Consider the following 25,602-nt stretch of genomic DNA (forward strand, 5'->3'; position numbering starts at 1 on the left):
CGCTAACACCTATCCTTCTCAAACTCTTCCAAAATATAGCAGAGAGAGGAACACTCCCAAACTCATTCTACTAGGCCACCATCACCCTGATACCAAACCCAGACACAGATGTCACAAAAAGAGAAAACTACAGGCCAATATCACAGATGAATATAGATGCAAAAAGCCAGGACATGGAAGCAATGTCAGTGTCCATCGACAGATGAATGGATAAAGAAGATGTGGCACATATATACAATGGAATATTACTCAGCCATAAAAAGAAACGAAATTGAGTTATTTGTGTGAGGTGGATGGACCTAGAGTCTGTCATACAGCGTGAAGTAAGTCAGAAAGAGAAAAACAAATACCATATTCTAACACATATATATGGAATCTAAAAGAAAAAAATGGTTCTGAAGAACCTAGGGGCAGGACACGGATAAAGACGCAGACATGCAGAACGGACTTGAGGACACGGGTAGGGGGAAGGGTCAGCTGGGACGAAGTGAGAGAGTGGTGTGGACATATATACACTACCAAGTGTAAAATAGCTAGCTAGTGGGAAGCAGCCGCATAGCACAGGGAGATCAGCTCAGTGCTTTGTGACCACCTAGAGGAGTGGGGTAGGGAGGGTGGGAGGGAGACTCAGGAGGGAGGGGATATGGGGATATATGTATACGTATTGCTGATTCACTGTTATACAGCAGAAACTAACACGACATTGTAAAGCAATTATCCTCCCATAAAGATGTTAAAAACAAAACAAAACAGTGCATATGGGAAACAGATCCCCCAGGCCAGACTGTTGGCCAGGAATGTCATCTTCCTGATACTTCTGTTTTGGTGTCTTGCTATCTGGCCTGAAATTCAGAAGCACAGCTCTAAAAGGGTTCTGAAAAATTTTGCCTCCAAGGTGTACCTTCACATAAAATTCAACATGGTTAAAATGTAACCCATTTTCGTCACCATTTCTGTCAAAAGTTTGCCTGCTTATTGGTCGCACTGAGACTTACAATAGTAGAGAAATTCTTGATACTTTTCTCACCGTTTTCTTCTCCTCATCCTTCACTGGGCGTGGGGCAATTGTTCCTTGCGTCGTTTGTATATATGCCTCCATTTCCAGTCCCCAACCCCCATCACCACCACATTCAGGTCTTCCCCTAATTTCCTATGAGGTCTCCATGCTGTGGACTAAAAACAAACTGCACAACCTAAAAGTTGAGAATTATATTTTATTTGGTTGACTTAACAGAGGAGTTAAGCCAGGGATACAGTCTCTCAGATAGCTCTGAGCGACTGTTCCAAAGAGGTAAGCAAAGAGCCAGCATATATATGAGTTTTTGGAAAAAAACATAAAACAGGTGGTCAAACATCAAAAGATTACTGCTAATTAAAGAAATAGACATCTCAATTTAATGGATTTAGCATTTTTCCTATGCACGGGAAGATGCAGGAGTCTGGGCTTATTGAAATCATTCCTTTGATATGCATCTTCACTGTCTAGTGCCAGTATCCTATTCTTTCCAATTTTGAGCCCCCTCAGGGTACACCTCTGGGTGCGGCTGCAGTAGCTGACAGCTTGATGGTGGCAACATCCTTTGTTTACTGATATGGCAGGTGACATTCTTTGTCCACAATGTCTTTACTCCTGTCTGTTCCCTAATTCTTCCTGTACATAGCCAGATTTATCCATCTAAAAGGTTATATTTTACATAGAGTCCTGATGCCTTTGTTTATGCTAGATTCATTCTGCCTGAAGCAGTACCCCCTTTCTTGCACTTGTCTAAACTGTACCCCTTTTCAAGTCCTGCTTCCTTCCTGAAGCCTTTTCTGGTGGCCCTAAGCTTCAGTGATCAATTACTCTTGTCTGAATTTCCGGAGCATTTATTTTCTGTGTCACCTATTTAGCACAAAAAATACTCTCTTGCCTTACCTGTGCCTGATGCTCGCTTCCTTTCTCGCAATACCTGGTAATGGTTGTGCATTAAGAATTACCGAGGTTTTTCTTCCCCTAATGTTCAAGACAGAGATTCAAGAGACACTCCAACCCATATAAGCAACAAATAAAAAAGAAGACCTCACTGTTCCAAATTTCTGAAGTTGATTTGAGGTTTTTATATTTACAAATATTTTTTGAGCACCTACTCTACGCTTGGCATTATACTGCATGCTGGAGACAGAACAGTGAACAGTACACTAATCAATTCTGCTTTCAAGAAGCACACATCCTGGTAGGAGAACAAGCAATTATAATACTGTGGGGTACATACCACAATAGACGCATAGGACACTATCGGAACACAACGTAATGCTGACCTGGGAGGCCTGAGAAATCATTCCAGAGAAATAGATCCAAAAACTGGAACATGGAGTATGAGTAGGAGCTGCCCAAGCAAAAGTGTGTGTATGTGCAGGGATGGGACTGGGGGCAGAGGAAAGAAGAGGACTCCAGGCGGAAGGGATGACAAGGTCCTGGAGACTGGCAAACACAGCTCACTGGAAATATGAAAGGAGTTTAATTTGACCAGAACACAGAGTGCAAGGCGTGAGATAGCAAGAGATGAGGTTGGAGGGATAACCAGGGCCTATGATAAAATAATAAATACTTAGAAGGGCAGTGAGCAACAAAAAGAAGGTGGGATGACTGGACTGGGTTTGCACTTCAGCAGTGCCACTTTGACTGCAGGGTAGAGAAGAGCCTGAGGGGAGAGAAGAATGAAGGCAGGAAGGCCAGCGGGGCAGCTAACAGGGCAGGTGATCCAGCAAGAAACTGAGGTGCTGACCTGACATTAGCAGTGATGGTAGAAGTGAAGAAAGTGGATACATTTCAGGATGCTTAAGGGATGTGGGTAGTGAGGCTGAGGAAGGTGAGTGGCTGTTAATGTCATTCCTTAAAAAGGAAATCAGGAGGAAAAGCTAGTATAGAGGAGAAGACGATGACGTCAGCATGATTCATGTTTAGCTTGGTTTTCTGCACCTGGACAGACCCACGTGGAGACATCTTGCCAGCTGTGCCATGCAACAGTTCTCAAACTTTTTGGTTGTACAGATTATTGTACACTGTTACAAATTATTGAGGACTTGAAAGAGTTGATGACTATTCATATTTACTATTCAAATTAGAACTGAGAAAATTTTAAACATATGTATTAAACCATCTTAAAACATAACAAACCTATTACTAGTTAGTATAAATGTTTATGAAAATAATTATTTTAAAACAAAAAATTAGTGAAAAAGTGGCACTGTTTTACATTTTGGAAAATCTCTTTAATGTCTGGCTTAATAGAAAATAGCTGAATTCTAAGATCTGGTTCTGCCTTCAATCTGTTTTGCTATCACACTGTATATAGCCTCTTGAAAACTCCACTGTAGTTTCAAAGAGCCAGAGTGAAAAAAGTAAACAGCATCTTGAATAACTGTGAACATAGTTTGATCTGTGTTCGTCCCTGAAGGGGATCTCTAGGGATCTGGGGACTACACTTTTAGAATCACTGCCCCAGAGCAGGAGAACTTGACAATATTGTGAGTCTCACTAATAAGCTCTTGATGTCATGGCCAAAAGTAGGCTGGATAGTCTTGATTGAGGTTTCAAGTGCTATTTTGAGAGGTTGAGGTTGCCTGGTTGACATCACCTTCCAAAGTTAGGAATGGAAGAATGTTCATTCAATTAATTCATTTAACAAATATTTATTTAGCACATATTATATGTCAGGAACTACTCTAGACACAGAGGGTAGAACGAACAAAAGAAAACAAAATCCTTGCCTTCATGAAGCTTCCCTTTTCTTTGGGGAAGATTAGACAGTGAACAAAGTAGTAGAGTATATATCGGAGGGCAGTAAGTGCATGCAGAAAAACAATGGAAAGAGGTATAGGGAATGTTGGAAGGATTTGCAGATTTCGAGTAGTGTGTACAGGGAAGCCTTCATTAAGAAGGAAACATTAGAGCAAAGACCTGAAGGAGGAGAAGGGTATCGGCGGGTGGGATACCATTTGGGTATCTAACACAAGAGCTTTTCTGGGTATTTAAAAAAGATTATTTCCTTAATTTATTTTAACTTTTATTAACATGTATTCTTTAATTAAATATCTATTGTATCTGGCATTAGCTGCAGGTAAAAGAAAATAAGATGGGAGGCTAATATTTATTTAGTGTCTGCCACGTACCAGGCACTTTGTTAGTTACTATACATGAGGTTTGACGCCCTCACTAAGATTTATAGCTTGCCAAGAAGACAAAGCATGTACATACATTCCTGCAGTTGTGGTGTAGCAGCTCTTATGAGTAACAGTTAGCTTGAGTTGCACCACCAGAGATCTGTATGCACCTGATCTATGTGAGGTTTACATCTCTCTGAATATGAAGTGAGGTGTGAAGGGTATTTGTCAAACAGCCAGGAAGTTAATAATACCAGATCACACCTTTTATAGAGCACTTGAGTTTACAAAGTACCATCAGAAATTAACTCATTTAATCTTCATAATAATTCTAAGACGCCGGTCTTGTTGTTAGAAGTATAATTGTGCCAACTGAGGGGAACAGGCTCAGAAGTCTAGGTAATGCAAAGCGGTTATACGGTGGCTGGGACCTAAAACTAAGATAATCTGCCTTTGCGCACAAGACTGTTGCCACTGCAATGCAGCTGTTTTGAGCAGCTATTGAAATCAAAGAGAACCATGCTCCCCTGACTCAGTCCTCTTCCGAGTACGTGCACCAAGGAAGGACGGTTAAATGAGGGTTGGAGAAGGGGAAGAGCCTGCGAACCGGGTGAAATCACACCCGGCGCTCTCCCTCTGCGCTTGCGCAAGGGAGGAGTTGCCCTCCCCGGAAGGACACCTGGGACTTGGGTTTGCGCCGACGCAGAGCTACCTCCAGGCGGAACCCGGGCGTGCGGGGCTCCTGCAACCTAAACACCCGGTGTGAAAGGAAGGTGGCCCCGGCGGGGCGGGGCGCATGCGCGGCAGCTCCCCCTGGGGAAGGGCTGAGAGGCGGAGCGGGGCGGCCAGCTGTGAGCCGAGCGGAGCAGGGTCAGGATGGACGAAGACGTGCTGACCACCCTGAAGATCCTCATCATCGGCGAGAGTGGCGTGGGCAAGTCCAGGTGAGGCGGCTCTGCGAGCCGTGACGAGGGTGACAGGGCCCTTTCCGTCTCGGTGGCCGCTGTCCCCTGGGCCGCGGCGGGAACGGTAAACGGCGACGGCCGGGCGCGGCCCGAGCTGGGGCGGCCTCCGCCCGCGGCCTCCGGGCCTTCTCGCTGCGCGGCCCCGCCACCCCGCCGCCCGGTCCACGGCCTCTGCCAGGCCCGGCTCCCTGGATCGCTTCGCCTCCTGTCGCACCCAGAGGAAAACAGTTCCGGGGCCGCCGCCCGCCCGGCGGTTTGCTGTAGAGGAGCCTAGGGCGCGGCGGGCGGGCTTGGGCCCGAGTTCGGCCGAGGGCTAGGCCTCTGGGCCCCGGGGCCAGGCTCCCTGCACCCCGCGAGTTGAGAGGTGTAGCTCTACCGCTGGGGTTTCGGCCGGCCTGCCTCGTAATACGTCAAGTTCTGCACGGGAAGTTTCGCGACGCCGTAGGTCGCATTCCTGGCCTATTATGGTGCACCCCTCAACCAATTTTTTTTCTTTTTTCTTTTTTTTTAAATGAGTCAGCTGTGAAAGAACTCTTCAGTCTTCTGATTGCTTAAATAATTCACTTTAGCCTGAGAAGGTAGAGCTTAAGCTGTGGGCCGCTTTTGAAAATCAAGTGTGATTGTTACTTGTCATTGTGCCGCATCATATAGAGGTAAAAGAACACATTAGCATGTGTCTCTTCTTTCCTGGGGGAAAATAACTGACAGTAGTTAGAGTTGAGTACAAGGGAAGACGTGGAGCCTGGAGCGTATCACAAGAGGGCTGTGATTTCATCCACATCCTGGAACAAAGTTCTCCAGGTGAAGGTATCCTCGCCCTATGATTACGAGCTCCTTGTATTCTACGCTGCTTTGATCTTCAAATAATATACCAATTCCAGGAGCTGCAAGCAATTTCATATTTTAGCTATACCTCCTGATAAACTTATCTTTCACATTAACTTCGTGAAGTCTTACTTTTTTTAAAAAAAATACTTGAGGGCTTCCCTGGTGGCGCAGTGGTTGAGAGTCCGCCTGCCGATGCAGGGGACACGGGCTCGTGCCCCGGTCCGGGAAGATCCCACATGCCGCGGAGCGGCTGGGCCTGTGAGCCATGGCCGCTGAGCCTGCGCGTCCGGAGCCTGTGCTCCGCAACGGGAGAGGCCACAGCAGTGAGAGGCCCGCGTACCGCAAAAAAAAAAAAAAAAAAGAAAAAGAAATAAAATACTTGAGTATTTGAAACCTTACTCTGTAAATATATTCTGAAATTTTATGTGTTTTTAAAGCATGACAGTACATTTTCATAGTTTCTCTCATTTAATGTACTCTGTATGTTAGAGTGAGGGATTTGTACCTAAGAAGGAATAAATTAATGAAACACTGTGGGCTAAAAAGATAGTATGATTTATGTGTGTGTGTGTTACTTAAAGGGCTGAATAAAATCATTTTCATGATCACCATCTATTGTATTTGAGGGTTAAAAAGCTAGGTAATATATAAACATTGTCTTAATAGGAATTCCTTGGCCTTGTGACCATTTGCTTCTTGAGATGTGACCCTCATTTAGGTTAAGACATATGAAATTGCTGATTTTGAAGTTAGGAATGGTTGAATGTCCTTTCATGTGGTTCAGCCCCAAACATGGTTGATTGGCACCTTTTCTAAATGTGTTAGATGGGTGATTACTTGAAAGCTAACTGCAGTGCGGTGTTCACATAACTGAAGTTCTTCCTCTAGAGTAAAATCCGTTAAGTGGATTTACTGGTCCCCTTGGTTCCCTCCCCTCAAACAAATTTATTTGGATCTAATGTGCTCCAGATTTTTTCTCAATAGTTAGTGGTGAATTATCAACTACTCACTGCAAAATTTTGACACCTTTACCTCTTTCAAGAAAGGATTGCATTTAAGGAGAAAGTTGGCTTATTTTTCTGGCTAGATGTACATTTTTGGTGTATGTCATATGCTATGGAAAAAACTTTGAACACTTTCTGTATAAGATGAGAATAAATGACTTTAGAAGCCTATCTTTTTAAGGTAAGTACAAAAACACTTGTCATGGATATAATCTTACAGGGTTGTTCTAACCAATGGTTTCTATTTCTTTATAAATCTAGAGTTAGTGGAAGTGATGTATCACTTGTGTTGTTGAGAAATCATTGCACAACAAAGGACATCTTAACTAATTCAAACTAGTGGGTTATTTTTCCAGTTTATTCCGTACTTGGAGTGTAATGAGCATGTGTGAGAGGAGCCAGGAGATGAGAGTGATGAAACTGGTGCTGCCACTTGTGTGACCTTTGTCACTCAGACACTCCAGGCCTTCATTTCTTTGTTCGAAAAGTGAGGTTGGGTAGAAATCTCTCAGACCCTATCAAGTGTTAAATGTGTAATGGTCTTTGATTCCGTGACTAGCCATAGGGAAGTGAAGAAGTAGCCAGGTGTTTCAGAAACTGGGAGGGATTATAGAGACCTTCTGTTACTTAAGTTGCTGTCCCTCCTGTGCCCCTTATATCCCATCCTTTTTGACCAATTTCATTTGTAAATTGAGAAATGCGTGTTACTTATAATCGCACTGATTAATTACAGATTTGGTCTCCAAGTGGATTGGTGGTCTCCTTCCATCTATAGCTCTGCATGGAGAGTATTTTGCTCCTTTAACTTTGAAAATATGAAGGCTTAAACGTACATCCTTTAGAGCAGTGGCTCTTAATCATTTTCGGGTTGTGGGTTCCTGTCAAATCTAATAGAGAAATAGACTCCCTGCCTAGAAAAATGTACACATAGAATTTAGAATACATTTCGAGCTAATAGTTTACCCCTGGCTAAGATCTGCTGCCTTATACTCGAAGTCTGTATTAAAATTTGTTGCTTTACACCCTTGTCTTTCCTGACAAAATACCATTAATGACAAGCAAAGAAAAACCGCTGGCTCAGTGTCTGCCACATTGTCGATGTTTAATAAATAATAGCCAATACCATTGTTATTATTTATGTTATTATGGTGTTATTATTACTACTCAACAAGATTCTACGTTTTTGTAATAATATTTTCTTTGGTGACTGAGTATAGATACACAACCTTTCTATTCTTAAATTGTGAGTAACTGAAATTTTCAGCGAAATCTTCACCTTTGTTGATTTGAAGTTTAATGCTGGGCAGAGAAGAAAATTCTTATGAGTAGTGTTTTAAGATTCTTATTAGTGCTGTCACCTAATTCATGTTGGAGGTAAGTAAAATGAGTTATAGTCAAGAGTGTTCAATGTTAAGTAGAAAAATCTACAATATGATTCTTTTTACTTTGCTTTTGTGGTGCTGGTTTTATGATCAACAAAAAGCAAAACCAGGAAACGGAGAGTTAATCCTTCAAATAGAATTAATGACACTGGGTTCGGCAACTACCAAGAGGCCGTTACGTTTTGCAACCCTGTGGGCAAAAAAAAAATCTTAAGCAGCAATAATTATAATCTATAGAAATATTCCTACATTTTTTTGCTGCAATTCAGACATGGGATAGCGATTGTCTTGATTTTATTAATGCAAATAGGTCAATAGAATGGTCTCGTCCTACTTAGGAGATAACGTGAGGGGCAGTTGATTAATTTTATAAATCTAGGGCTTTAACAAAAGCTTAGATTTTATTTTTGAAGAGCTAATAACTGACACTTCTGCCTTATGTTAAAATAATTCTGGGAGACAAAATCTTGGAGTACTTTTTATTGTATCTCTTTCCACTTGGGTAATAGTCTTAACTACTTGTTTCAAAATGCTAGACTTCACACCTTTCTGTTTTTACCTGAATTCAGAGTGAATTATGCATTAGATTTAAAAAAAAATTAATTTGTTGCATTCCAAAAGACTTACTTTTCCCCTTTTTGTCCATGTCAGTTAAAGTGTCAAATGTTTGCTAATATTGTTTTCTCAGAAGGACATACCAATACAGTTATAAAAAAGTAAAAACACAGTCGTTTTCACACGTGGGGAATTGAGCAGGGGAGCATAGGGAATATATTTTCTAGTAAAAACTACTTTGCTTTTGGGACTCTTTAATTGCCGTTCCAATAATTTAATTCCTCGGTGTATACCTGCCCTGAGGCTTATCTGCATCTAACTAGTGACGAAATAAAACAATCAGGAAGATTTATCAAGTGATTAGAAAGAAAAGCCAAATTACTAATCTGTCTTTTTAACATCTCTTTTAGCCTGCTCTTGAGGTTCACAGATGATACTTTTGATCCAGAGCTTGCAGCAACAATAGGTAAGCCTATGTTTAAAAATTTAGTAGAAATGCCAAATATTTTCTTGCTTCAGGCTGTTTCATCTAACTCCCCCTACCCATCCTCTCACCACCCCATTGCTTCCATGTCTGTCAAAATCTTATTTGTCTTTCAAGTCTTAGCTTTGGTAGTCATTAAATTTCTGAAGCCTTTGTAGATCTCACCAAGCAAAAGAAGGTCCTTTTCTGTTGTCTCGTGGTACTTTGTTAACACTGCGGATATTACGATTATCTGTATACACATTCCTGTGCTATGGGTTGTCTGTTATTTAGCAGCATACAGTCATTTGAATGTTTATTGCATGCCAGGCACTGTCCTAAGAGGTGGGTTATAATGTTCAATAATGCAGACTTGGTCTCTGTCATAATGGACCTAGCAGTATCACCCAGCAGTAGAGTGTGTTAATTTTGTATTTTTAGCACTCAGTACAGTATCTGGCATGTATTCTGGCAGCATATTTATTGATATTAGTTATTAAAGACTGTTAGAAGCAGTAATACATAACTGCCTTTTAAAAATGAAATTTAGATTGCCTGAAAGTGGTTTGTCACACCAGCTTATTAGGATATATGAGAAGACAGAGCTAAATATTCTGGTGTCACATGTTTAGGGAGTAGGTGACAATGTAAAGGAACAAGAGACAGCTTGCAGCAGTAGGAAGAGCTGAGTCAGAGCAGGATAATAGTCTTGGCTCTGCCTTGAACGTTGTCATCTTGAGCAAATCATTCACTTCCTTGTCTTCTGTAAGTTGAGGAATTTTGGTGAGAATACATTTTTCTTCCAGCTCTAAAATTTCATGATCTGATGAGTAGAATGTAGTAAAGATGATCCTTGTGTTATTATTAGGCAAAATAAAGAGTTTCTATTAACTGGGTTGATTTTTTTTCCTTTTTATTGTTAAATAATTTCATACTTAGAGAAAAGTTGTAAAAATAGTTCAAAGAATTCCTGTATATCTTAATCAAATTCCTCAAATGTTAACATTTATCACATATGCCTTATCATTCACTGTCTACATACACATACACAGTATTCTTGCTTTTTTCAAATTGTTTGAGAGAAAATTGCAGAGTGTCTTCAGTGTCTTTAACCTCTAAGTACTTTAATGTGTATTTTCTAGATGAACATGGATACAGTTCTCCTGTATACAGACAGATTTCATCAGTTGTCCCACTAATGTCTTATATACCAAAGAAAAAGAATTGTTTCTGGTCCAGAATCCAGTCCAGCATCACATATTGAATTTTTTTTTTTTTTTTTTTGCGGTACTCAGGCCTCTCACTGTTGTGGCCTCTCCCGTTGCGGAGCACAGGCTCCGGACGCGCAGGCCCGGTGGCCATGGCTCATGGGCCCAGCCGCTCCACGGCATGTGGGACCTTCCCAGACTGGGGCACGAACCCGTGTCCTTGCACCGGCAGGCGGACTCTCAACCGCTGTGCCACCAGGGAAGCCCACATATTGAATTTTGTTGTCATTTTTCCTTAGTCTCTTAATCTGAACAGTTATTCACTCTTTCTATGTCTTTCATGGCCTTGACATTTTTGAAGAGCACATACAGGCCAGTTATTGTAGAATATCCTTCAATTGCATTTGTCTGTGTGTCTTCATGGTTAGATTCAGGCTATGCATTTTGGTCAGGAATTCCTCAGAAGTGCTTGTCAGAGCATGGTGTATATTTGTGCCATTACTGTGATGGGACTTGGTTCCTTAAGATGATGTACACCAAGTCTCTCCACTGTAAACTGTCATCCTGTCATTCCAACTATGGTGGTTGTCCAGCTGTGGTTTTTCAAATTCCATCCTTCCATTTCCATTTCTTATTTAGAATTCTGTAAAGAAGAGTTCTTTGTTTCTTTCTATCAGTATGAGCTCACAGTGCCTCTAAATGTTTAATAAATTATATCAGGCATTACTTAGCTTTTGAATGACATGTTAACATTGACAGATTTACTGTTATGTGTGTAAAAGGGAATCATTTAAAACACTAGTAATTCAAAATCTATTTAATTTGGTTTTGGTATATCATTTGCTCCTTTAAAAAATCAGTTATTAATAAAACTTGATTTTGTTCAGAACATACCTGTTATTGGATAAGCGAGGAGTAGAAGAATAATAACTGGCAGGAAAATAAACTTGCCTAGAGTTAAAATTTTCGTAAGGGAGTGATCTTACATATACTATAAATTATCTGTCTTCATTTCAAACCCAAATGTAACTGGGGACTTGCAGATTGACAGATCATTCGTTGTCTTTATTACTAAAAAGGCTTTGCTTTAAAAGCAAATACTAAGATTGTAGCATACTGATGAGAATATACATAATTTGTTCCCCCAATGGGCCTTGGGTCTTGAAAAGTATCTTTTACATTTCGGCATCAGATAATTTTCTGCCCTAGGTTATAACCAATATACATGAGTTTTTGAAATAAAAATAATTAGCCCAGTTGTTAATGGCCATATGAAAATTAGTATTTACCTCCCAGTATAATAGTAAGGAAAGCACACCTTCATCTTTCAGTAATACAGTGAGACACTCAAGTTCCTGTCTTGTATGAAATACTCTATTAAGGTAGTTATCGGATTTGGGGCTTGAAGATGGTACTATAGAGTTGGCATTTTCATCTTCTGCTTTCTGGCAATTGACTAATAACAAAGAGAGGGAGAAACCAAAACCCCAACCCCGTAGACCACTATACTAGAAGGCAGCTAAAACACCAAGCCACAAAATAGGTAGAATGGCTGCCAAGAGCAGTGGGGACCAGACAGGCCGCCTGTAGGAGAAAGTAGGCGATGCCAGGGCTGCAGAGCTCGGAGCCAGCAAGAGGTGCTTCATGAGGTTGAGAGGTCCACTGTGAGATGCAAAACCTATATCCCTTGTTTATAAAAGCAAAATGGCTTCTTAAGCTAATGGCAGGAGTTGCCCTGCATCTGGTTTGGTTTTAAGAAGTTGGGAAGGTGAAGCCAAACAAGGAGTCATACAAACCAGCCATTTTTGCATTTTGTCTGTCTCTGTAGCAGTAAGGGAGGAGATAGATGCCTTTGAAAAACCTCTAGGTTGCCTATCTCCTCTGAATGTTGAGAAATAAAAAACTAACTGATTCTCATGTAAAACCCTGAATCAAGACAAAATTTTTCCAGTGCGGAACTGATCCACTATGGCTTTCTGCATGAACCTCCTGCAAATAGCTTGTCCAGGAAAACCTCACCACTTTCAACTATGACTTAGTAAAAAAGAATCCAGCTCAAGGCCACTACCACCATTCAAGAATCGAAAAGGAAGAAAGGAATGGAAAAACAAAGGACAGTTGAAGAATCCTCACCAGAAAAAAATATTGCTGTAAAGAAGATGAAAATAATGACCAAACATTTTGCCATGAATTTAAAAGGCTTAATGGAAATATTTATCAGTGAGAGCACAAAAGAGTGATATAAGAGGTCGGGAAAGAGATAGTTCGACTACATGAGAAAATGCAGTGTGAGCTGATTGAGCGGAAAGAAAGAAAAGATAAGAAAATAAAACCATCACTGAAATGAAGGTGAGATTGGAAGGATCACAAGGGACAGAATTTAGACAAATTCTAAAGTGGGTAGAATTTACCAAAATGAATAAGAATATTAAAACAAATTAGAGTGAGAAAATGATAGATATGGAAATCAGAAAAGGAGATTTTACATAGTATGTTTGAGTCTTAAAAGAAGAAACATAATGAAACACAACCAATATTTAATGATATATAATCCGAGGTAACGTATCTGACATAAAAATAAACACACAGACAAAATTGTAAGAATATTTTGACCAGGTTTTTGTTTGTTACATGGGAATATTTGGGGGGGAAATAATAAGCATTAGATTTCTCTTTTTGCTATGGTCAGGCCATAAGATGGTGCTTAATCAGGTCTTTACCTGAGGTATTTAATCAACTGCATAGATACAATTGGTTGAAATTTAAGCATGGATATAGAAAGTAGTTACATTAACTTTATATAGTATGATTAAATAGGCAAAATTTGCTTTTTATTTTTGTTTTTTTAATTTACCCTATTTTAGGTAACCTTTGAATACAAAAAGAGCACTTTAAGTAAAAATTTTCAAATACAAAAATTAGAAAATTTAAAACTGGCTCTCTACTTAAGACAGGCTCACAAACTATTTCTTAATCTTTAAGACTTACAATTGTTACAATATGTGAAAGTGTTTTTTGAGGGTTGATACATTTCAACTAAAGTTAGACAAATTTTGCTTGTTGTTGGTTGACTTTAGATCAGTGATTCTTATCACTCCCTTGGTAAGTTTTTAGAAATACCCATGACTGTTTGGCTTCTAAGGGCAGGTGTCAGATTTCATACACAAGTTACCTTATAGTTTGGGCTTACTTAACAGAAAGATAATTTAATTAAAATGCAAAGTAGTTTATACATCTTGTTTAATGTTTATAATCTTGTTAATACTTGGGAATATGAAATAATTCAGAAAGTAAAATAGAACTAGTTCATAATATTTCATTCAATTAAACATGTTAAAGTAATAAAAATGGCTCTGACATTTCTTTATTTAGAATAATGACAAATGGTCTTGATCATATATAGATTGTTTCTTTCTTCCATTCTACTTAGAGGCTTTATTAGGAAAGGTTGTGATGTTTTTTATATGCCTTTTCAGCACTGACTAATGGTTGATAGACCTTTTTATACTGAAATGTCCTTGCTTTCCTAGATAAGCCTTCACTCATTTTGTTTGATGTATTTCTGGATTGTGTTGACTAATTTAGAATTTTTACATCTATTTTTATATGTAAGATGGACTCTCCTTTTTTGTATTTTTAAAAAATCAGAATTTGGTATTAAAGTTGTATTAGTTTATACAATGAAGGAGCTTTCTGTCTTTTTAAATTGTCCTTATTTGCTTAAATACTACTGGAATTATCTGTTCTATGAAGGTTATATTTCATCTGAGTCAGTCTGATCCAGCTTCTTCCTCACTGTTACAACCTCTTCAGGTTCTCTGTTTCTTAGACAGTCTTAGGAGTGCAGCTAGGAAGGAAAATCCCAACTCACTTGTTAAGATAGTTGCATGTAGTATCTTTTTTTTTTTTTGGCCAGTACACAGGATCTTAGTTCTTGGTTCCCGAGCAGGGGTGGAGCCCATTCCCCCTGCAGTGGGAGCACCAGGCCACCAGGGAAGTCCCTGTCATATTCGTTTAAACTCTTCATTATCTGTGTTCATGTTCTCTCATTTCTAAACTTGTACATTTTTTTGGTCTGTCTTTTCCTTAAGGAATGTATCTATTTTATTGTTTGAGGAATTGCTTTATTTTTCCCCTCTTTCTCCTTCCTACTTTTATTTTGGTTTATTTTGTTAGTTTCTTAAGATGAGTATTAAGTTCCCTTCTTTTTAGTCTTTATTCTTTAATAAAGATGTCCTCTAAGAACAAGTTTTACTCTGTCCCATAGGTTGTGATAGGCTGTTTGTTTTTCATTGCTCTCTACATAGTTTAAATTTTCAGTTTTGCTTTCCTCTTTGAATATTTGAAATCTTTGATTTAGGAATGTGTTTCCTAATTTCCAGGCTTTTTTTGGTCATTTTATTTCTTATTTATTGGATAATGACTTCCATTTGGAGTAAAGCCACCCACCCCTCTGCCAGCCTCATGTCCATCAGCAAGAGTCAGGTTAGCCTCAGAATTTAGCCTACTTCTGACAAGACCTTCCTCCACACTCCTCTTTCCCCTCCAGATGTTCTTATCTTGCTACTGCTAGCCGCCATAAGACCATCAGGCACCATAACCATTTTTCCCTCTAAGTAGTCTCCACGGAAAGCCCTGGTGTCTCTTCATTTCCCAGACTCGGATCTTTGTAACCTTGTTCACCGTCTTTCCTCGCCTCCAGTGCTCACTCCTTCTCAGCTCTGTCTTCTGGGGGAGCAGAGCACTTAGCACATTTCATTGTTAATACTTTTTAGGTTGTTTGTAAACTGAGACTTGGGGATCTAGGTCCTCCTAATCTTGTTCTCCTTGGATCCTTAAAGGTTTTATCGTATCTGTCTTGATGCCCCCTCTCCTGTTATCCTCTACCCCCTCCCCCAAAATAACTAAATAGCAGATAAACCAGTAATTTTTATATTCTTTCATGAGAAGGGGGAAATTGATTTAAAGAGATTAATTAATAAGCTCTTGGCTATCGAGACCTTAGTAAGAGGGCTGAGACTAAATCCAGCCTCCTGACTTGGTATTCTTTTAATTACAGCACAGAAATACAACTCAGCAATGAAAAAGATCAAACGCAGATTTGAACAGAATGTCAGAAATGCTAAACATAAGAGGGAAGCAGCAAAATTAGATTTATCAGTTAATTAAATGTAAATGGGTCCAATTCTCCTAATAATTCACATTGCCAGATTGGAGTTGAAAAGTACTTAAAAGAAATATGGAAAGGTTGAAATAAAGGGATGCACCAGTATAGAAGCAGAGGTGGTAATATAACATGATTTAAGGTAGAATTCAGGGCTAATGCACTGGACAAAATCAAATAGGATATTATGTAATGATGAAAAGCCAAATTAATTAACAAAACAGCTATAATAGTCATAAACAAGTAGGCACCAAACACAGAAATGATATATAAAAGCAAATCTGTTTAAAACACAAGAGAAGAATTTGATGAAAATACATTTATATTAGGAGATTTGTTATATCTCTTTCATAATTAGATAGATCCAAAAGATACAGATAAGGTCATGGGAAATAGAATAACACAGTCAAGAAATATTTTGAATGAAGAACTAATTATTTTAAAAGCCCATGGAACAGTTTTACAACATCAATCTTTACTTCGGCAGCAAAATAAATTGGAAAGAAGCAGAAATTTTACATGTTCTCTGATAATTTATTCTTTCAGAAAGTATTTTTGATCTATTATGTTCCAAGTAGATAGCAATATTTTTTTAATTATGATATAGTAAAATTGACTTCTTTGGGGATATAGAGTTCTTTGAATTTAATATGTGTTATAACAAATGTATATGGTTATGTAATTGCTACCACAATCAGGATACCAAACAGTTCCAACATCCAAAAGAGTTCCCCTAGTGCCATCTTTTTTCAGCCACACTTTTTCCCCGTCTCTATTCCCTGGCAGCCACTGCTAGGTCTTTATCACTATAGTTTTGTGTTTTTGAGAATGTCCTATAGATGGAATAGCGTGTGTAACCTCCAACCTGAGTTTTTTCACTTAGCCTGATGCCTTTGAACTGCCTCTGAGTTTTTGTGTGTCAATAGTTTGTTCCTTTTTATTGGTGGGTTGTATTCCATTTCGGAGCTGGTTAAGTCATCTGCCCATTGTAGGACATTTGGGTTGTTTCCAGTTTTTGGTGATAATAAATAGACGTGTTAAAAACATTTAAGTACAGGATTTTACATGAAAATTAATTTTTATTTCTCTAGAGTAATTACCCAATAATGGAATTGCTGGATCATATGGTAAATGCATATTTAACTTTGGAAAACAGTCGTCCATTTTTTTATAAAGTGGTTGTGTCATTTTACATTCCCACTAGCAGTATATAGATATATATGTGTGTGTGTGTGTGTATATATATTTTTCTGTAGCCCCATCCATTATACTTAGTATGGTCAGACTTTTACATCGTAATCATTCTAATAGGTGTGTACTGGTAATCTCATTGTGATTTACTTTGCATTCTCTAATGACTTATGATGTTGAGCATCTTTTAAAGTTATTTGCTATCCACATGTATATATTTTGTGTGTGTGTGTGAAGTGTCCAAGTCTTGTTCAGTTTTTAATTGGTTTTTTTCTTATGGTTGAGCTTTGAGTTCTTTATATATTCTGCATATAAGTCCATTATTAGATGAAATATGCTTTGTAAATGTGTTTTTCTTAGTCTGTGGCTCCTCTTGTCATTCTCTAAACAGGTTATTTCTAAAAGCAGAAGTTGTTTATTGTGATGAAATCCAACTTACCAATTTTTTTCTTTTATGGATGATGATTTCAGTGTTATATTTTGTGCTCAACAGATGATTGCAATGATTTTCCTCTAGAAGTTTTATAGTTTTGTATTTCACACTACGTGTATGGCTCATTTTTAAAAATTTTTCACTTATAATGTTCTTTTTTAAAAAAAATTTTATTGGAGTATATTTGATTTACAAAGTTGTGTTAGTTTCAGGTATATAGCATAATGATTCAGTTATACATATACTTACATTCATTCTTTTTCAAATTCTTTTCCCATGTAGGTTATTACAGAATATTGAGTAGAGTTCCCTGTGCTATACAGTTGGTCCTTGTTGGTTATCTATTTTATATATAGTAGTGTGTATATGTTAACTCCAAGCTCCTAATTCATCCTTCCCCACTCTATGTTTCCCCATTGGTAACCATAAGTTTGTTTTTGAAATCTGTAAGTCTGTTTCTGTTTTGTAAATAAATTCATTTGTATCATTTTTTAAAAATGAGATTTCACATATGAGTGATATGATATTCGTCTTTCTCTGTCTGACTTACTTCACTTAGTATGATAATCTCTAGGTCCATCCATGTTGCTGCAGATGGCATTATTTCGTTCTTTTTTATGGCCAAGTAATATTCCATTGTATATATCTACTACATCTTCTTTATCTGTTCCGCTGTTGATGGACATTTAGGTTGCTTCCATGTCTTGGCTATTGTAAATAGTGCTGAAGTGAACCTTGGGGTGCACGTATCTTTTCAAATTATGGTTTTCTCCAGATATATGCCCAGGAGTGGCACTGCTGGATCATGTGGTATTTCTATTTTTAGTTTTTTAAGGAACCTCCATACTGGTGAGCTTTCCCATTCATAATTTTCTTGTTTCTAGCTGTGGCCTTTTCTTTTCTGCCTAGAGAAGTTCCTTTAGAGTTTTTTGTAAAGCTGGTTTTGTGGTGCTGAATTCTCTGACCCTTTGCTTGTCTGTAAAGCTTTTGATTTCTCCATCAAATCTGAACAAGAGCCTTGCTCAGTAGAGTATTCTTGGTTGTAGGTTTTTTCCCTTTCATCACTTTAAGTATATCATGCCACTCCCTTCTGGCCTGCAGAGTTTCTGCTGAAAAATCAGCTGATAACCTTATGGGGATTCTTTTGTATATTAATTCACGCTTTTCCCTTGTTGCCTTTAGTATTTTTTCTTTCTGTTTAATTTTTGTTAGTTTGATTAATATGTGTCTCAGCAAGTTCCTGCTTGGGTTTATCTTGTATGGGACTCTCTTTGCTTCCTGGACTTGAGTGTTTCCTTTCTCATGTTAGGGAAATTTTCGGCTATATCTCTTCAGTTATTTTCTCAGGCCCTTTCTCTCTCTTCTCCTTCTGGGACCCCTATAATGCAAATGTTGGTGGGTTTAATGTTGTCCCAGAGGTCTCTAAGACTGTCCTCATTTCTTTTCTTTCTTTTTTCTTTTTTATGTTCCACAGCAGTGATTTCCACTGCTTTATCTTCCAGTTCTCTTGTTGTTCTTCTGCCTCATTTTTTCTGCTATGGATTCCTTCTAATGTATTTTTCATTTCAGTTATTGTATGGTTCATCTCTGTTTGTTCTTTAAATCTTCTAGCTCTTTGTTAAACATTTCTTATATCTTCTTGGTCTGTGCCTCCATTCTTTTTCTGTGATCTTGGATCATCTTTATTATTGTTACTCTAAATTCTTCTTCAGGTAGATTGCCTATCTCCACTTCATTTAATAGTCCTTCAGGTTTTTATATTGTTCCTTTGAAACATATTTCTCTGCCACCTCATTTTGTCTGACTTTCTGTGTTTGTGGTCTCCATTCTGCAAGCTTCAGGATCGTAGCTCTGCTTGCTTTTGGTGTCTGCCCCTGATGGGTGAGGCTGGTCATGGGGTTTGTGCAGGCTTCCTGGTGGGAGGGACTGGTGCCTGTCCACTGGTGGATGGAGCTGGGTTTTGTCCCTCTGGTGGGCAGGGCCGTGTCAAGAGGGTGTGTTTAGAGGTGGCTGTGGGCTCAGTATGACTTTAGACGCCGTCTGCTGATGGGTGGGGCTGTGTTCCTGTCTTTCCAGTTGTTTGGTCTGAGGTGTTCCAGCACGGGAGCCTGTAGGCAGTTGGGTGGAGCTGGGTCTTGGGGTCGAGCTGGACATCTCCAAGAGAGAACACACCAATTAATATTCCCTGGGCACAGGAATTCTCTGGTGGTCCAGCATCCTGGACTCAGTGCTCCCACCCCAGAGGCCCAGGCCTGACCCTATTTCCTGGCTTCTGGGGTCTCCTGAGGTCACAGTGCTGTAGGTGCTGCAGCAAAAACACCTGAGACCTTTAGGTGCAGGTAAAATGCCTCAGAGTGGTTACATACATACCTTTCACATCTTTTGTGAGATTTAGCCCTAAGTATTTTATAGGTTTTTATGTACGATGGTAGTAAATTTTAAAAAAATATTGTTTGTTTTCATTACTATTATATAGAAATAATGTTGATTTTTTAAATGTTTATTTAGTGTCCTCCAACCTTGCTAAACTTGCTTATTTGTTCTAGGTGCTTTTTTAATCCCATGGATTCCATTGGGTTTCTACATTCTTCCTTTCCAATCTGGATGCCTTTTATTTCTTGTTTTATTGCCTTGGCTGAAGATCTCCAGTGCAGTGTTGTGATGAGAGCTGATATCCTTCTTTTGTTCCTGATATTAAGGGGAAAACATTCAGTCTCTACCACTGAGTGTGCTGTTAGTTGTATCTTTTCATAGATGCTGTTTATCAGGTTGAGGAAGTTTCCTTCTATTTCTGGTTTGCTGAGAGGTTTCATTAGGAATGCATGTTGGATTTTGTTAAATTCCTTTTCCACATTTGTTGAGATGTTCATATGAAGTTTCTTTTTCGGTTTAAAATAGTAAAATCCACATTGATTTTTTTTCTCCCTGTGTTATTATCAACCTTTCATTTCTGAAATAACGTCACTTGGTTGTGCTGTACTGTTCTTTTCACCTATTTGGATGACTTATGGTAAAATTTTGTTTACGATTTTCATCTATATTCATGAGGGATAGTAATCTGTAGTTTTCTTTAATTATAGTGTCTTTGTCTGGTTTTGGTATCATGGTACTATAGAGCTCATAGACTGACTAAGGAAGTATTCATTCCTCTTCAGTTTCCTGCAAGAGTTTGTTTGTAATGGATTATTATTTAAATGTTCAGTAGAATTCATTTGGGGCCTGGAGTTTTTTCATGGAAAGGTTTTATCCACAGATTTAAATTCTTTCATAGATATAGGATTCTCCGGTTATCTATTTTTTATTGTGAAAATATATATAAGATAAAATTTACCATTTTAGCCATTTCTAAGTGTATGATTCAGTGGCACTAACTATGTTCACATTGTTTTGCAACCATCAATACTATCCATTTGCAGGATTTCCTCTCAGTCCCTGGTAACTTGTTCTACCTTCCGTCTCTATGAATTTGCCTGTTCTAGATACCTTGTATTAGTAGACTTATACAATATTTGTCCTTTTGTAATTTGCTTATTTCACTTAGCATAATGTGTTTAAGGTTCATCCATGTTGTAGCATATATCAGAATTTCATTCCATTTTATAGCTGTATGTATTGGAATTTCATTCTATTTTATGGCTAATAATGTTCCATTATATGTACATACCACATTTTGTTTATCCATTCATCTGTCCATGGACACTTGAGTTGCTTCCACTTTTTGCCTTTTGTGAATAATACTGCTGTGAACATTGTTGTACAATTATTTGTTTGAGTTCCTGTTGTCAATTCTTTTGGGTATGTACCTGAGTGGAATTGCTACATTATATGGTAATTCTAGTTTTAGTTTTTTGAGGAACTGCCAAACTATTTTTCACAGTGACTGTGCCATTTTACATTCCTACCAGCAATGCACAAGCATTCTAATTTCTTAATGTCCTTGTTAACACTTGTTATTTTTCACTTTTTTCTTTAATTGTAGCTGTTTTAATGGATATGAAGTAGTGTCTCATTGTGGTTTTGATTTGCATTTCCCTAATGGATAATGATGTTGAGCATCTTTTCCTGTGCTTGTTGGCCATTTGTGTATATTATTTGGAGAAGTGTCTATTCAAATCCTTTTCCCCATTTTTGAATAAGGCTTTCTGTTATTAAGTTATAGGCATTCTTCATATATTCCAAATACTAATCCCTTATCAGATAACTGGCTTGCAAATATTTTTTCCCATTTTGTGAGGTTTTTTTTCCCACTCCCTTGACGTTGCCCTTTGATGCATATAAGTTTTTAATTTTGATAAAGTCCAGTTTATTTTTCTTCTGTTGCCTGTGCTCTTGGTGTTATATCCAAAAAATCTTTGCCAAATCCCATGTCATGAAAAATTTTTCCTATCCTTCTAAGAGTTTTAAAGATTTAGTTTTTACATTTACATCTTTGATCCATTTTGGGCTAACTTTTGTATATGGTGTAAGGTTAGGGTCCAACTTCATTCTTTTGCATCTGGATATCTAGTTTTCTGAGCATCATTTGTTGAAAGGACTGGCCTTTTCCTATTGAATGGTCTTGGCTTCCTTGTTGAAAATCAGTTGGCTATATATGTGAGGGTTTATTTCTGGGTTCTCTATTTATTACATTGGTTTCAATGTCTGTACTTAATGCTAGTACCATTGTTTTAATTATTGTAGTTTTGTAGTAAGTTTTGAAGTTTGAGTCCTCCAACTATTCTTTTTTTTCAATATTGTTTTGTTATTTAGTGCCTCTTGTAATTCTATACAAATTTGAGTGTCAGCTTTTCCATTCTGCAAAAAAAGCTATTAGAATTTTTATTGGATTGTGTTGGATCTGTAGATAGCTTTGGGTAGTATTGTCATCTTCACAATATTAAGCCTTCCAACTCATGAACACAGCATGTCTTTCCACTTATTTGTGTCTTCTTTAATTTCTTTCAGCAGTGTTTTGTAGTTTTCAGTGTATAAATATTAAAGCTCCTTGGTTAAATTTAGTCCTGAATACTATTATTATTATTATCATTGTCATCTATTTTAAAAGTATTTTATTCTTTTTGATGCTATTGTAAATGAAATGATATTTAAAATTTTTATTTTTGGATTGTTCATTACTAGGGTATAGAAATGCAACTGAGTTTTGCATGTTGATTTTATATCCTGCAACTTTGCTGAATTCACTTATTAGTTCTAACAATATTTTTGTATGTGTATGGAATATAATCATTAGGATTTTCTACATATAAGAAATGTTGTCTGTGAACAGAGATAATTTTACTTCTTCCTTCCCAATATGGATGCCTTTTATTTCCTTTTCTTGCCTATTTGCTCTGGCTAGGACTTCCAGTACTCTGAGAATAGAAGTGGTGAGAGTATGCATCCTTATCTTGTTCTGATCTGTGGGGAAAAGCTTTCAGTTCTTCACCAATGAGTATGATGTTAGTTACAGGTTTTTCTTATGTATTCACTTGTGTTTTCTTCTGCATTGTCTAATCTGCTGTTAATCCCATCCTGTGTATTTTTTTTTTTAATCTCAGACATTGTCGTTTTCATCTCTAGATGTTTGGTATGGGTTTTTTAAATCTCTCTCATGTCAGCTTAACTTTCTGAACATGTGGTATACAGTGATGTGTTTTTAATATCCTTTTTTGCTAGTTTTAACATCTTTGCTAGTTCTGAGTCAGTTTCTCTTGATTGCTTGTTTTTCTTTTGATAAGGCAGATGATTCCATTGATATGTTCTGGTTTCCCATTCATTGGTATTTCTTTACAGTGTAGTTGATATTACCTTTGGTAAATTTTCATGTCTCACTTATTGCTTGTTTCAAAGGCTTTATTGGTTATATTATCTAGTTTTAACTAACTTAACCTTCATAAAATAGGCGTGTGCCTATAAAAAGATTCCTGCAGAGGAACAGAATTGAATATTGTATTAAAAATGCAAGACCAAATGAACAACCAGAGAAAAGTTGAAGTGACAGTTCTGTGATTTTGTTATTTACGATAAGAAATATATGTTTGGTTCCTAGCACTGAACTCCAAAAACCCTTGGATTTCCTTGAGTGATAAGAGTCATTAAAGATGTCTTTTGTTTTTCTTTTCTTTTTTTTTTTCTTTTTTGGCTGCACCACGTGGCTTATGGGATCTTAGTTCCCTGACCAGGACTGAATGAACCTGGCACCCAGCAGTGAAAGCACCGAGTCCTAACCACTGGACGACCAAGGAATTCCCAGGAGGTCTTTTGTATTTTCATAACAAGCCTTTTTCAACCACACCTGAGTTTATGTTAATGATGTGACTTCTAGAAAGCCCGTAAGCATAGAGGCTGGTTGCCAGGAGAACCAACCATTTTTGGGTTGGCCCACAAGTTCGTTCAGGTTTTTCTGTAAGATGCTATGGAAAACCCAAACAAACTTTTTGGCCAACCCAATAATTAGAGGGTTGGAACTTTTCAGCCCTATCTTACCTCCCTCACTTCCAGGGTGTGGAGAGGGGCTGGAGGTTTTGTTTAATCACCAAAGGCAAATGATTTAATCAGTCCAGCCTCCATAAAAAAACCCCAAGGGTTCAGAGAGCTCTGTGTTGGTGAACATGTGGAGGTACTGGAGGGATGGCATGCTTGGAGAGGGCATGAAAATTCTGTGTCTCTTCCCCATACCTTACCCTGTGCCCAGATCTCTTCCCTCTGGCTGTTCCTGGGTTGTATCCTTTTATAATAAAATGATAATCTAGTAAGTAAGTAAGTAAACTGTTTTCTTGAGTTCTTTGAGCTACTATATCAAATTAATCTTATTGAGGAGGGATTATGGGAACGTCTGATTTATAGCCAGTTGGTCAGAAGCACAGGTAACGACGTGGACTTGAGACTGGACTCTGAAATGGGGGTGTGGCAGTCTTGTGGGACTTCGCCCTTACCCTGTGGGATCTATCTCTTAACTTCAGGTAGATCATGTCAGAACTGAATTGAATTGTGGGACACCCAGCTGGTGTCCCTGGAAAGTCAAAGAATTGGTAGTTGTGGGAAAAACCCTACGTATTGGGTCACAGAAGTGTTCAATGTTGTAGAGGAGAAACACAGGAGTGTTTTTTCCTAAACAGTCTGCTTCTATTATGAGCTCCTTGTTTTTCATCCACATGAGGAGGTTGAAAAGATAGTTTAATCAAATGTAGTGAGAAGTTGGCAAAATAAAATTTATCAGAAATATTCCCACTGCTGCCACCAATAAGGCAAATTAACAGCCACTTGCAAAACAGAAGACCCAGACTTGGTGAAGAAGCAGTTTGAGCATCTAAGAGCTAAAGAGATCAATGTCTGCACACAAGATCCACCAGAGGAACCAAGGGAGGATGAATGAAAACTGAAGGTCCTGTGTCCAGGAGAGGTACCCTTTCAGGTTGCCTGTCTCTTGACTTTGATGGTAGGACTCCAGGAGCAGTGTTTCCTGAGGGTGTTATCTGTAGCTTTCAAATCTAACATGTCAGAAGAGTAACTTGGAGACAGTTATTGATATGCAAATTATACGTATGACAGAGAAAGTCATTAGACTGCCAAGAAATATATGCAGGAAATTATAAAAGAGAAAGAGGATATTGGGGGAGGGAAGGAGAACACAAACATTCCGGGAACATTGAGTTTCTTTTCCTGGGTAGACTAGCTGGTAGCAGTCTGCCCTTGAGCAGATTTGTCTTAGGTGTTTAAGAATAGAAAAGTTCTTTCTATCTTCTCTGAAGAACCTTGAGAATTTAACTGTGGAGCATGTGTGACAGGCCGTCTCTCTGCGATGTCTACCAGTGGCCTTCATTTAGTACCTCTACCAAGTCAGAACCATTTCTTCATCTACACTTTCTCAAGTTTGGGTGTCTTTTTTTTAAGCTATATGAGTAAAATGTAAATAATTTCATATTTTTTATAAAAATGGTGTGGCAGATTTCTTTATCTAGACCTGGTGAATACAAGATTACTTAATATATAGAATTTTTTGTTTGTTTTGCCTCAAAGAAACTACACTTAGGTTTTCCTTGGACTGTGCAATTGGCACTGTCCTTTAACTCGTGGTTGCCTGACATTCTAGGAATGACTTCATCAACTTCTTTATCACCTTAGCCCAAGACACCAAACTGTTTTTTTTTAATCTTTGGCATGCAGAAAGACCTGGTGTAATGCATGTTTTGAAATGCGTTTTTATTACCTAATTTGTGTGTGTAATGGATTATCAGAAATCATCCAAGAATTACTAATATATTTCCATATTGGTGACAGGTGTTCT

The 25,602-nt window shown here is 38.2% G+C and overlaps 1 protein-coding gene across 1 annotated transcript in view; it reads left to right on the top strand.

Moving 5' to 3' along the window:
* Positions 1-4,839: 4,839 nt before the first annotated feature.
* The window catches only part of RAB18 (RAB18, member RAS oncogene family), a 33,215-nt gene continuing 12,452 nt past the window's right edge, over positions 4,840-25,602 (top strand). The window contains exons 1-2 of the mRNA XM_024760070.1: positions 4,840-5,087; positions 9,288-9,343. Of these exons, the coding sequence (XP_024615838.1) occupies positions 5,020-5,087; positions 9,288-9,343 (124 nt within the window). The 5' untranslated portion in view covers positions 4,840-5,019. The remainder of the gene's footprint in view (positions 5,088-9,287; positions 9,344-25,602) is intronic.

This window comes from Neophocaena asiaeorientalis, unplaced genomic scaffold (assembly GCF_003031525.2).
Source record: "Neophocaena asiaeorientalis asiaeorientalis breed wild unplaced genomic scaffold, Neophocaena_asiaeorientalis_V1.1 scaffold793, whole genome shotgun sequence".
NCBI lineage: Eukaryota > Metazoa > Chordata > Mammalia > Artiodactyla > Phocoenidae > Neophocaena > Neophocaena asiaeorientalis.